Below are 14,863 nucleotides of genomic sequence, written 5' to 3' on the forward strand. Positions count from 1 at the left end.
TATAATATTCATTTACAATTATTTGCTTTTATTTGATTAAACAATATTATAATATTTAATATAATTAATAATATAATATAATCTCTATGTGCATAGAGTTTGCATGTTCTCCCTGTAACTGTTGTGTGGTGGGTTTCCTCCGGGTACTCCGGTTTCCTCCCACAGTCCAAATATATGCAAGTTAAGCAAATTGGCGTTCTCAAATTGTCCGTAGTGTGCAAATGAGTGTGTGAGTGTGTGTATATGTGTGTACCCTTCAATGAATTGGCACCCTGTCCAGAGTGTACCCCACCTTGTGCCCTCTCCTGGGATAGGCGCGACCCTGAATACAGAATAAAGAGGTATAAACAATGAGTGAGTGGGCAAGTAATAATATAATACATAAGTAACTTGTTTTATCTATTATTATTAAAAAATTTATATTTTATTTTATTTTAGATTATATTATATAATGTTTGATTTTCCTGAAAAGAATGAAAATGCAGCTCCCTAAGTGATTGGTGATGAGGAACCGGCGGAGTCATTGACTGACAGGGTATCTACTTTCTCTTACCCACTGACTGGATCTGAACCTGAGAGGGTTAAAAGTATAGATTAAAGGAAAAAGAGGTGGAGGCTGGCAAAAAGCTGAGCAAAGACGTAACACAGTGGTATGTAGGCAGAAAATCCACAACAGGTTTCCATTCATAGACGAATTCAAGATTCATGAAACATGGGGTACGTACCAGACACCTGTATGTAGACTGGATAGGTACGAATTATTTAGAATTAATTTTATTCAGTAAGCAAAAATATTTTGATTCTTTAATTTTGTATTTTGTGATATATGTAAAGAAAAATTGTGTGAGTAAAAAATGCACTAATGATTTTTTTTAACATGAAAATAGAAAAGTGAATGTTTTTTGATCTGCAGAATAAGAGTTTTGCTCGTTGTCACCTCTTTTGTGGCTCTGGCCAGTGCAGTCAGTATCTCTCTTGAAGACCTGGAGTTCAATGCCTGGAAACTGAAGTTTGGTGAGAATCTAATGTCTAATTAAACTGTCAGAAACTACCAGTTTGATTATCTTTCTCACATTTACACAATGTATTCAAGAAGGAGAAAAGCTGTGCATTAGTTTGCTTTGGCAGGATGAGTTATGTTTTGTTTTCTTTAGGTAAGATCTATAAGTCTGTGGAGGAAGAGACGCAGCGTAAAAATACATGGATCGAAAATCGCAAGCTGGTCCTTCTACACAACATGTTGGCTGACCAGGGCATTAAGAGCTACAGACTCGACATGACCTTTTTGGCAGACATGGTAAGCTCTGCTTTATCAGCAAGTAACCATGTATTTTTTTCAAAATAATAAAGGAGTTTCACAGCAACAGTGATCAAAACTGAAGATAAATTAATATAAAAATTTAAAAAACATTTTACAAGTGTGAGCCAAAAAGCATTCTATGTGCTACTGCTTTTTGTGCAATTTACCCATAAAAAAGTAATTAATTTCACTGAATCTCCATCTCAAATAGGATAACAAAGAGTACAGAGAGTTAAAGGGATGCCTGGAAAACTTAAACAGGACCAAGAAACACAGTGCAGCTACATTTCTCCGACAAGCAGGTGGAGTTGTTTTGCCTGATACTGTGGACTGGAGGAAGGAAGGATATGTGACAGAGGTTAAGGACCAGGGGTTTTGTGGCTCTTGCTGGGCCTTCAGTGCGGTAAGGGCAGATCGACACATACTTATTAGACTGTGATTTATTATTTTTTTTAAATCTTGCTTCTCCACCAATCTTTGCTATGTAGGCACCATGTACATGTCTTGATGTGAATAGGCATCTCTTTGTCACTTTTTTCACTGTGTCCTCAAACATTTCCTCTATAATCTGTCCTATCTTTGACTGGCTCACTGGAGGGCCAGACATTTAGGAAAACAGGGAAGCTGGTGTCATTGAGTGAGCAGCAGTTAGTGGACTGCACCTGCCTTTACGGTAACATCGGCTGCCAAGGAGGCTGGATGGACTGGGCTTTTCTATACATTATAGACAACAATGGGATTGACACTGAGGAGTCCTACCCTTATATGGCCAGAGTGAGTAGAGCATGAAAACACTTTAATCAGCTGCACATTCATGATGCGTTGAAAAACATTTTTTTATGCTTACTGTGATTTTATCAATGTTTTCTTCTCTGCAGAACATGCCCTGTAAGTTTAATCCAGCTACTGTGGGAGCCATCTGCACTGGATCTGTGGATATAAACAGTGGAGATGAGAAAGCTCTACAGGAAGCCGTGGCCACCATTGGACCCATTTCTGTTGCCATAGATGCAAGTCATACTTCCTTTCAGCTCTATAAATCTGGTGAGTCTGTCATGAAATGTAAAAGTGAAAGTAATATTGATAGGTTTAATAGGTTTATTTTTATTTGCCACTATCTTTGTTCAATGAATTTACTTAATTAATTATTAAAGTAAATAATAAATTGAATAATGTTGGACACTGACCCTTTTATGACTGATTAAAGGTATTTATGATGAGCCTGCCTGTAGCAGCAGTAGGGTTAATCATGGTGTCCTGGTTGTTGGTTATGGGACCGAACGTGGAAATGACTACTGGCTGGTCAAGAACAGGTAAAACAACAACATGGATTCTTAATTCCTAAAATTCCTCCATTATGTGACCTAAAATGAATTTGGAAAATATATTAAATAACTTTACCACATTTTTTTTTACTATTGTCAACAGTTAATTCACAATTATTTAGAAAATACATTCACCATTTTTCTTTTTACAGCTGGGGTGTTTCCTGGGGTGACAATGGCTACATCAAGATGTCAAGAAACAAAAATAATCAGTGTGCTATTGCGAAATATGCCAGCTATCCTTTGGTTTAAAAGTGTGCAAAATAACAGTCAACTACAATATGTCATAGTAGCCAGTGCTTTTTATTTTAAGTGATAAAAATAGCATTAACTACTAGATTTTGAGCATAAATAATATCAGTTTGTACTTGAAATAAATATACAGTATACTTTCTTTACAAGTTTTTTTGTGCTGCAAACACATGACATGATTATCTACACATGATGCATGTACTGCATGTGACAATGCTCATAGTCTTGAACTCAAAAGAAAAAAAACGCAAAAAAAAAAAAAAATTTATATGACATTACTGGAAATCTGGTAGTCTTTTTTTGTGATTGATTATCATTTTTGATTTCTTTCTAAATTACCTTATGATTTGTTAAAGCACTTTTGATCAAGAGGGTTATGGCATTTAATAGAATGATATGTTTAGCATAAAAAACCTTGGTCTTTAGTAATGTTGTTTTTGCTTTAATAAAAGAAATCTCATGCAAACGGTATTAGTCTTTTTCAGCAATATATTGTTCCGCATTTAGACACATTTCTAGTCCTTTTTTATGTTGCAAATGTTTACATCATGGCATTTGCCATAGAAAGTGAGTTGTAACATAAAATATTTTGAGATGAAAATAAATTACATAAATCAACATGAAATTTTACCTCTTGTATCATTGTCTACTTAATAGCTAAAAGTTAATGTGCCACAAATGTAACAAATAAGTTATTAGCATCATTAAATGTCATTAATAGTCAAACAACCTAAACACATGCATATGCTGCCAATACCTCTTACTTCCTGGATCGGGTGTTTAAATTTCGCCTCTGGTTTGTGTGTGTAATTTACCCAAAGCTTTGTGTGTTTTCTCCATAAAGAATAGCAACATTACAAAAAGTCCTATACAGTAGTAATGGTGGAACAGCGCTGCAGTTATTTGTTTGGACGAGAGAAGGAGAGATTGTTGTGGATCATTTCTTTCAGAGATTTTTTTTTAACCGAAATATCTTTGACTGGACATATCTATGGATATGTCCCACCCTCCGTCATCGGCCTCTCGGACTTCATTAACCGAACCATACTCGGTATACTCGGATAACATGCATACAATAAACACGGAGGGGTTGGTTAAGCAAACTTCAACCCAGCAGCTGGGTTACACAAAAACTACTCAACTCTCTGTAAATAACCCAGAAAAATAACCCAACACAGGCAACCCAGCACTTGGGTAGAAAAAACAACCCAGCATTTTTTAGTATATATATATATATATATATATATATATATATATATATATATATATATATATAAACATAATATGATCTGTTCTATAGCTCATTTGATTTAACTTTTTTATTGTTTTTTTGTTTTTTTATTATACATAAGACAACCTTTCAGTTTTGTAAGCTACAGTATACCAGCAGGAGCTTAGTCTTTAAGTGGGACACCCAAGTTAGACAGATCTGAAGGTAGAGACCTGACAAAGTGCAATCCACTTCTCCAGACTTTGGACGCAGCTAACAACACAATTCAGCAAGGACAATACTGTTACTATAAGCACAGGGGAAAAAAACAGTGCTCGAACATGATATGTACACATGACGCCCCCTTCACATTTCTCACTGCCCACCATATGGTCCTGGCCCTGATGCTTGCTCTGAAGGACTATACTCGACAAAAATATAGAGGATAAAAATCATATTTATAATAAGATAATTAAATTATAATTTTAAATAATTAAATAATAAATGATAAAAATAATTAAATAATAAAATTATTTATTAAATAATAAAATTATATAAAATAAGGACTTTATCTAAAAGCCAGACCGACCAAATTTCTCATTCACTGCTAAAGTAGTTAAATATGCTTATACTGTAGATACGAAGGTTACATTTACATAAAGGTACAATTGCAAGTAAATTACAAACTGCATAAAATGAACAGTTTGTAAAATATGAATGAAAAATATGAATGAAACAGTATTAGACACAAATATATGATATGGTAGTATATATACAATAAAAAAGCTATTTACACATGAGTGCTCAAATGTAAAGCAAACGCAATTATTAATTCATTGTGTATATTTAAATTCATTCAGCCTTTTAAGTTATATGAAAAATAACGTGCCTACCAGCCCACTATTATTTTTGTTCTAATTTAAAAAATACCCGCGCGTGTGTGCAAAAAGACGCAAAATGAACACATTTTATTTTAAACTTAGAATATTAGCCTATAAATATATCACCATAAGAGCACGGCTCCGGAGCGGCAGCAGAGGCAGGGAAGAGCTGCGTGCGGCCCAGAGCCGCAGGTTGGCGACCCCCGATCTAGGCTATATATTAAAATATATGCATATATATTAAAAGGAAGATTGACACAAACATAATAAAACTCGACCTAAATCCAATCTAGTGTTTTTTTCTAACTAATGTGTATGAAGGCTGCTGTCCCGCACGCACCCGACCAACCAATCTGAAGCGCTGCTATTTTAATGTTATGACTTTTAATAGATTTTGTTTTTTTGTTTTTTACAATAAAACCTCACAATATAAAGTTATGATATTAAAAACTGAAAATATTACAGTAAATATGATTTCCACACGTTTACTTTATTAGTTTGTTTTAATCTGCGCCTGAGAACTGCCACCTGAAACATGACTGCCACCTACTGGTCTGAGACATGGCGTCTCTTGAAATCTCGCGCACTGCCGCGAGTTGCCATGAGATTTCTGTCCCTCTGACATGCAGTTTTTACTGCCCCATCTGTACAACTAAAGAGACCCCCTTGCTGAAGAAAAATGAGGACCTCTGTTTTCTTGCTTTAGAATGCTCTTAAATTATACTTACTGCACTCAGTGTTTACTCCATTACGTCAGTTCTGTTGCACATACTGTTTATATTTTTCAGGTGTAATCTATCCCATGTTCTGTTTGCATTTGAAACAGGCAAATTACTTAAACCCGCACTCATTTTGTATCAATTAATATATATATATAAAGAAACTGCTTCACTGGTGGGAACACAAAACATGTTAAACTGGAAACACATAACGGTTACTCCACCTCGGGTAACTTTTAAAACATGCTAAACTCGAATGGTACCTGTCACTTAGCTTACGTTTAAAAGTTCACACTCAAAAAGGTGTAGAATAAAATGTACAGAAGGCATCTCTTGTGATGTTGGCAGTGGTGTTTCATTAAAGGGGGTTCCATTCAGTTACTTCCTGGTCCCCAACAATATTCGAGTCTTCATTATACAACTCCTTGTTTACTACAGTAATTGTGAAATATGCAGCAGGCTGTGATGGTGGTATTTATTTTCTCTAGGTGACAGTCGTACCTGTTTATCAGACACCGCCAGTTTCCCTTGAGACGGCCAAGTGATTCACCCTCTAGTAATTTTTTTTTCAGCCGGCTTTAGCTACTTTTCAAAGCACAATATGTAGGTGCCAGATTTTCGAGAAAAAGTAGACAAGTTGTGACAAGCTAAACACATTCCTTCTTTAAGCAAAGATATTTTCTATTCAACAAAGCAGGGGATATGTTTTATTTAAATGATTCATGATGCACGCACTGTGATTAGGACACTTTGGTTCTGTGCACTACATTCCATATAATAGCCTTAGAGGACATGTGGTCAGTTGATGCATGAATGGGTGTTAAATGGTGCGTATCATATACTATAATAGGTAGCTGTTTTTAAGTACTGAAGTGAAACTAAAAATAGTAGAGGGGAAGTCTGATGATGCTGCAAACTGAAGTTTTTTGTATTGTTTATAAGATTTCTCATGATCTTCATCAATTATTGCAATAATAAAGGTTTTGTATTCAACAAAACTCAACTTCGCCTTGATCTAATTTACTGCTACTACTCTACTCTGTCTGACTTAAAACAATTAAAGCATGAATTTAATTACAATACAACTAAAGGGACCCCCTTGCTAAAGAAAATTTAAAAACTTTTTTTTCTCGCTTTAGAATGCTCTTAAATGATAGTCCTATTACATGGTGAGTTTCTAATTTTAATCATCCTCAAGCATTGTTTTCCAAATTCTTCTGTTTAGGCTACATTTTCAGACATTTTTTTATTTTTGATGTTTACTACTTTTAAATTTATCTATTTACCTGATATCAGATATACACCCAAATTGGTAAGCTAGGTCACCCGAGAACTAACAAGCACTCTTGAATTTTGTTAGACAGTCATGCCACCCTACAAACAGAACTTGGGAAATAGTGTCAGCTGAGAAATATACAAACATGTGTTCCCTTTAGTAAAAACCGGTTGTTGAAGCATGTGTGTCAAACACGCCAAAGTTTGGCCTATATGCTTTAATAAGGTGCACCTGGAGGTTATAAATAGGCATGAACCTAAAACCTCCTCAGATCTGGTCTTCACATTGTGTGTGCGTGTGTGTCTTTTCATTGAAATATTGCGATGCAGTTGCGAAAAAGCTTAAGAAAGCTTAAGTAAAAATGGCGCTAGTAAGAAGATGTTTACCTCCATGCTAGGGACTTCTTGATGATGATGATCTCCATGCTATCTGTGTTGAGTGTTTGGGGGGAAGAACACGCTATCCTCTACTCAAGGGAGAATGCAAGCACTGTGATCCCCTCTCAATCAGAGTGCTTTGCGCCTGGCTTACGTTTTTTAAAGGGAAATGGCAAGCAGCGGCTCACTCCTGGGGATCGCGGGTCGATCTGGGGAAGCACGTGAGACAGATTCGGCCTTTTCTCTCGCACTTTCGCTGGATCAGGAGACTCTTGCGTCCGCTTCTCAAGCGCGCTTCAGCACTTCTTTTGATCGGGTGGAAGAGACCTCTTTTCTTGCTTCTACTGTGATGGAAATTGCCACCTCAGAACGCTCCTCTCGTGAAGAACAAGCATATGTAGAGTTACTTGAGGGTTGTAACTAGGACGGTCGAACACCTACACCCCAACTGGCCAAAACAGGAGCAAAAGACTTCCATACGCTCAAAGTTAGATGACAGGTTTCTGTCAGGTGGCCACTAGGGAGGCGAAGCGCTACGAGGAAGCGAGTGAGGTTTTTTCCGCGCCATGCTCAAGTGTCGGGATCGTCAGCCAGCCATTCCCAATCAGGTCCAGTTCTTTTGAGGGGTGAAGCACAAAAAGAGACTGTGGCGAGTCAAGCATCCCCTCGTAGGGACTGGGATACGGCTCACCGCGCTTCACAATCTGCCTTGAGAAGACCGGACCTGAGGAGCATCATCTCCTCCAACAACAGTCCTGGGGTGTCTCCCCCCGGGGAGGGGCAGAAAGAATTCCAACAGAGAATTATAACTCCTTCCTGGCAACCTCAGGAGGCCATTGTCCAATCTCCATCACCACTGGTGTTTCGGGGAGCAGTGGACTCCAGCAAAATGTTAAGTGTTCGCCCCCTGCCATGTTTCAGGACGCCGAACATCATTCCTCAACATTCCCCCATCTAGCAAAAGTGTCAAAACCTGTGCTTCTTCCAGGGAAAATGGCAGCGTGGAAGCTACTGCCAAGTACAGTACATCTCCTTGGGTTTTATGAACTACAGAGAAGGTCTACAGAATTCAGTTTGCACATCGTCCTCCACTTTTTAATGGCCTGGTCTCCACTTGCTTGAAACCGAAATGAGCGCATTTGTTGACACAAGAATTGCAGACTTTGCTGGAAAAAGAAGGCATAGAACATGTCTATATACAAAATACAACATGTCTATATACAAAATGTTGACAGTCAAGACGATTGTTTCTCAAATCCAACCAGAAGATTGGTTTGTGTACTTCCATTTGACCTAGCCCTGTCACCCTGCACATATACAAAATGCATGGATGCATCACTGGTTCCTATATGACTCCAGGGCATCTGTATTTTAAATTACATAGACAACTGGCTGATTTTAGCTCAGTCTCAGAAGCTAGCGTTTCGACATCGGGATGTCGTCCTAGCTCATCTCAAATCTCTAGGTTTGAGACTCAAAGCCAAGAAAAGTGTTTTCTCTCCTGCTCAGAGAACAGTATTTGGTGTCTTATGGAATTAAATCGTAAATGCTGCACATATCGAATTCATTCTAGGTACTCTAAAGAAGGTCAACAGAAAGTGACATGTGTTACTTTCAGAGAATCCTAGGTCTCAAGGCAGCTGCATCCATGGTAATACCCTTGGGCCTTCTGCACATGAGACCCTTTCAGTTGTGGCTGAAAGCCAGGGGATTTCATCCAAGAGCCAATCCCCTGAGGCAAATAACGGTTATGCACCAGGGGCTTTGTACCCTTTCTATGTGGTTCAGACCCCAGTTCCTGACTTTGGGTCCCACTTTAGGTCCATGTTGTCGTCGCTAGATGCTAATGACAGACACTTCCCTCATGGGTTGGGGTGTAGTCTTAGATGGCCATCCAGCCCAAGGGATCTGGAGAGGTCATGTCCTCGCATGGCACATCAATTGCCTCGAAATGATGACTTTATTTTAGACCCTCAAATACTTCCTCCAGCAGTTAAGAGGCTACAATGTTGTGCGGGTGGACAACACCACGGTAGTCTCTTACATAAATCGCTAGGGCGGCTCGCGTTCGCGCTGCTTAAACAAGCTAGTGCAGCAGATTCTGCTTTGGGCACAAGTTCTTGTCCCTCAGATTTACATATCGGGGCATATCAATGTGGGAGCAGACTTGCTGTCCAGACCATCTGTGACACATGGGGAATGAAAACTTCACCCCGAAGTGGTTTGTCAAATCTCCGAGCTCTGGAACTATTCTTCACGTCTGGCCCCTGACGGGGACCAACTAAGAAATGCTGGTCTCCCAGCCCATGTAATAGAAACTATTCTAAGTGCTAGGGCTCCCTCTACTAAAAGAACTTATAATGGAATGGTTTTGAAAGTTGGTGTATGGCAAACCATGTAGACCCAGTCCATTGCCGAATTGCTTCTGTGCTAGAGTTTCTGCAGGAGAAACTGTCTTCGGGCATATGTCCTAGCACTCTCAAAACGTATGTGGCCGCCATTTCGGCTTGTCATGTTCTGATTGATGGGGTTTCTGTGGAAAAGCATCCTTTAGATGCCCGCTTTATTCGTGGAGCTAAACAGTTGAGGCCACCCACTAGAACGACAGTTTTCATGGGACTTAACTATTGTGCTTGATGGTTTGGTTGATAGCACTTTCGAACCTTTAGAGTCAGCGCCTGATAGGTTTCTGATCCTTAAGATGGTTTTTCTAATGGCCATTACTTCTCTGAATAGAATTGGGAATGTGCAGGTTTTGTCAGTCTTATCATCCTGCCTAGACTTTGCCCCTGGGCTGGTCAAAGCTATTCTCCATCATCACCCGAATTATTTTTCAAAAGTTCCATTCTCGACCATGCACCCAGTTGTTTTCAAAGACTTTTGTCCACCGCCATTTAATGCTTCAGAGCAAAATAAGACTTCACTTACTGTGTCCAGTTCGTGCTCTGCAGATTTACATCCACCGCACTAAGTTTAAGTTAAGTTTAAGTTAAGCATTTATTTGTCACACATACATTACTGCACAGTGAAATTCTTTATTCTTCGCATATCCCAGCTTCTTGTTAGTAGGCAGGGGTCAGAGCGCAGGGTCAGCCATTTTTTTTTTTTTTTTTACGGCGCCCCTGGAGCAGACAGGGTTAAGGGCCTTGCTCAAGGGCCCAACAGTGGCAACCTAGCGGAGCTGGGGCTCGAACCGCCGATCTTCCGATCCGTAACTCAGAGCCTTAACACACTGAGCCACCACTGCCAGTGGCGCAGCTAGCAAGTCGGAGCAGCTTTTTATATGCTATAGGGGCTGCAACCAGGGGACGGCTGCCACTAGACAAACGATGTCACATTGGGTGTGGGATGTTATTGCCCTAGCCTATTTGGTCTAAGGCCCATTCAACTAGGAGGCTTGCATCATCAATGGCTTTGGCAAGAGGTGTCCCCTTGCAGCAAGTGTGTGATGCGGCAGGTTGGTCCTCTCCACACACATTTGTCAGATTTTATACTGTAGTTTGGATGTCCATGCTACTCCGGGCTCATGGGTCCTCAAGTCAACATCCCAGAGTCAGGTCTAGACCTCATTGCTAACTTTGCGCACACGCTACACAACCCTGAAGGTCCAGACACTTTTCAGTGTGGTGGCGTTGGTATTCTCGTTCCCAATAGCATTTTTTTACGCAGCAGCGAGTGTAGCTTTTGAAAGGGAACATCTCGGGTTACTTGACTGTAATCCTGTTTCCTTAAAAAGCGGGAACGAGATGCTGTGCTCCAATGCCTCATTGTATGCGTGACTGGACGTCCTTTTAGACAAAATTGACTTAAGGATGTTTGTGGTTCATACCTATTTATGACCTCCAGGTGCACCTAATCAAAGCACGTCACCTGACTAAGGTTATATAAGCCAAACTTTGGCTTGTCTGACACACATGCTTTAACAACCGGTCATGCAAAGAGTGTTCTCAATAGGGTTTCCCACTTTTTCAGGGAACAGGGTTACAGTCAAGTAACCCGAGATGATCTGATCCAGTATGTTATTCAGCCTTGGTTGCCTTTAGTGTACTAGTCTATTGTTTGATCTTCAAGAAATCCTTTACCACTTTCTAAGAGTAGATTGACTTACCTCTGCCTGTTGTTTGACTTCTGCTTCGAATAGATGGATGTTAAATGTGTTTTGACTTACTGCACTCAGTGTTTACTCCATCACTTCAGCTCTGTTGCACATACTGTTTATTTTCAGGTGTAATCTATTTTATGTTCTGTTCGCATTTTAAAGAGTTTAATGACTCAAACCCACACTCATTTTGTATCAATTAAAAAAAAATGCTTCAATGGTGGGAACACAACATGTTAAACTGGAAACACATAAGTTACTTTACCTCGGCTGTAACTGTAAAAACATGCTAAACTCATGTAGCAATTAACAGGGCTCCCACAGAGAGAGACAGCAGTCAACTGACCACAGTCCAGAGACCTTCTACCAGCATGCATGTTGCCATCCCGATAAGCTATCTGATCCGCGATCATAAAGGGGCATCAGCAAAACGAGGCTGCAATCTTATCTCAATCTCAATCTTATCAAAGCTGCAGGAAACCTCACAAGGCTTAAGACCAGATGCTTTGAAGTTATCCCCAAAATGAAGGGTGTAAATTAGCGATTTGCTAAACAAAGCAGTAAGTTTTACAGCTTCACCCCGAGCTGGGGGCGAGAACCTATCACACCTGGACACTCTCTTGACCTCCGGAAGACTTCCCTTTCAATGAACAAAGGCATATGGCATGGACACTATTTTAAACATCTTTACAGTGTGCCAGTAGGGCAAAACGAATTTACATATAGTGTCTTTTATTCCTGTGTATATGTTTGTTTATTCTGCATAACTTTAAAGGTGTAATCAGAATTTACAACCACTTTTATTAGATAAAGGAAGGAGTGAGTGGGTAAAATATGTAATGTTTGATGTCAATCTAAGGCTGGCTTTATTCCAAGAATGTTGGTGAACATGGGAAATTGGTAGAATGAACAGAGCTCATGCAAAGTTACTTTATAAAAAGTATTAAAAACTCCAACCGGATGGGCTCCACGTGACAGACGAAACACAAGGCTAATGCACTTGGTGCAGGCGTGGCTAAGCTCCGCAACCACATCCGATTGGACCAATCACCCATGGGATGGATTGACCCCAAAGGGACAAAAAACCCTAAGGAAGTCTAAAGTCGGGAAGTTAACATCACAACTGCAACCTACAACATCTTCCAAGCAGCTCGGGCTTCCGCCCTTGCGGGCGCTGTGCCACCGCTGCTGGTGTCATCCGCTCTTCAAGAACTCTCAACGAGACTATGTGCCAGAACTGCAAAGTCCAGCAACAAAGAAACCCTTAGGAGAAGTTTCAGAGCGCAGCCATCAGTAACCAGGCAACCAAAACCCCACCGAATGGCTTTCCCGACAAACTTCATCTCTACAACAGCGCACCAACCAATCAGCAACGCCGTGATTCCCTTTGCTGGAGTCGAACCAATGGATGAGATCGAAACATGACGCAAGTAAACAAACAAAGCTGCTTACCTTGCTGAAGTTGGTGTTCGTTTCATAACTAAACCGTAAGATTAAACCCAAGATTCTGCTCTTGTGACTTTCGTTGATCTAGTAAACAGTACTAGAATAACTTCATTTAATTTTCACCTTTCAAACTGTTTGTATGTGTGTGCATGCGTTCAAGTAGTGTAGTTTCATGCATCGTAGATTAGTCAAATAAATTCTATTCTTGGTCATGTATTTTAAAGTCTAAACATTTGATCTTGCCAGATCTTGTTACCTTGCTTATAGTTGCTAAATACTAGATTTTGTGTTATCGTCGTTGGCCACGTCATAGGCAGAACTGGTAAGATACACTAAATTGTGCTAAACGGTGGATGGGTAGTCGATAAACTATACATTATAAATTTTGTTTCGGTTAATCAAAATAACCCGAATCGTTAAAATTCGATACAACTCTGACCCAAAACTAAACATTACATCTTAATGGTGAAGGATGCATTGCCATTGTGTCCACATTAAAATGTCTACATTTATTGGTGGACAATGCGATCATCATTCAATGTCTTTATTATGTAAATCCTACATATAACGGGGGAGAATGCCGGCAGTCCTTCATTGTCATTATTACACTCAAATGGTACCTGTCACGCAGCGTACGTTTGAAAGTTTACACTCAAGAAGGTACAAGAACTTTAACATACAACTCCTCCTCATTTACTTCACAATAATTGTGAAGTATGCAGCAGGCTGTGATGGTGGTATTTATTATTATTTATTATATATCTAGGTGACAGTCATACTGTACCTCTTTATCAGACACCGCCAAATTCCCCTAAGATCGCCAAATGCCCTCTCCAGAGTCATCCGTGCCTTGCAGTTGTAGGTTTGCTGTGCCGGTGTTGCACTGCTTTTAGGGTATGGTTTCATTAATCGTGTAAGGAGTGGGTATGCAGCATCACCTAACATTATCACCAGTACATTCACACCCATAATCCTCTCTGTGAGCTTGGGAAACACTGCTCCATCTTGACCCTGGTGAAAAACAATGTAATTACCAAATACTCTGGGATCATGTGTTACGATATTGGATTTATTTGTTACGATATTGGATTTATTTTTGTGTGTCTGGTGATGCTTGCTTTATCTCTGCTATGTCTCTGCTGGTGGGGAGGGATTGGGCTTGTCTCTTCCTTGTTTTTGCAGATGCCGCCCACTTCTGCCATTGCCAGGAATCTATTGGCCTGTCCTTTGTTGGTCCCGCCTCCTCCCAGACGATTGGTCCTCCAGGCAACCCAGAGGCCTACTTAAGGCCTTCAGACCACCAGGCTTCAGACCTTGTTTTTGCTTACTGTTTATCCAATAGTTTATTCTGAATGTTATTCTTTGTATGACCCCTTTGCTACGTTCTGACTACTTTTAGACTTTCCCCTTTTGATAGTTGCTTGGTTTTTGTTGGCCTATTCCGTGTATGACCCTTTTGCTTGTTTTGACTACGCTTTTGTGTTTGCCCTCTTTGTTTTGTTTGTTTAGTTTGTAAATACTTTTGTATATATTTGTACTTAATTCTTTATTTAGTGGCTTAGTAAGGAGTCGATGCCATTTTGTTTGCCCCTTGTTTTTTCTTGGTTTGTGGTTAGTTAGGGAGTAAGGGAAGAACTTTGTATTTCTGTTTCTTTGTTTTTGGTGAAGGTTAGTTGTTTCACTTTGGTACTAGGTAGAGGGAATTTTGTTTATTGTTTTGGCCTTGTCGGCTTCTGAAGCTTACAGCCATATTTTGGGAATTTGCTTATTTCACCTTGTTGTAAAATAAACACTAAGCAAACGCACTTTTGGTCTCACCCCCTTTTTTTTTCTTTTCACTTAGACCTAGACCGGGGCGTAACACATGAACTTAGCCTCGCAAGCCTACATTAATGTCCCAAAATTCAACGACACCTTAAAGAATTACAGATTAAAACCCCTTAATGCCTAAATGCCTATGTGTGTCCCATCAACGGCT

At 39.7% G+C, this 14,863-nt stretch overlaps 1 protein-coding gene across 1 annotated transcript; it reads left to right on the forward strand.

The window, feature by feature from the left end:
- The first annotated feature begins 617 nt into the window (after positions 1 to 617).
- On the forward strand, positions 618 to 3,481 carry LOC128535428 (procathepsin L-like). The gene is made up of 8 exons (XM_053509324.1): positions 618 to 717; positions 914 to 1,014; positions 1,155 to 1,297; positions 1,512 to 1,702; positions 1,882 to 2,074; positions 2,179 to 2,344; positions 2,508 to 2,613; positions 2,778 to 3,481. Exons 1-8 carry the CDS (start codon positions 713 to 715, stop codon positions 2,875 to 2,877), a joined length of 1,005 nt encoding a protein of 334 aa, XP_053365299.1. The 5' UTR covers positions 618 to 712; the 3' UTR covers positions 2,878 to 3,481.
- The last annotated feature ends 11,382 nt before the right edge of the window (positions 3,482 to 14,863 follow it).

Source organism: Clarias gariepinus, chromosome 13 (assembly GCF_024256425.1).
Source record: "Clarias gariepinus isolate MV-2021 ecotype Netherlands chromosome 13, CGAR_prim_01v2, whole genome shotgun sequence".
Taxonomy (NCBI): Eukaryota; Metazoa; Chordata; class Actinopteri; order Siluriformes; family Clariidae; genus Clarias; species Clarias gariepinus.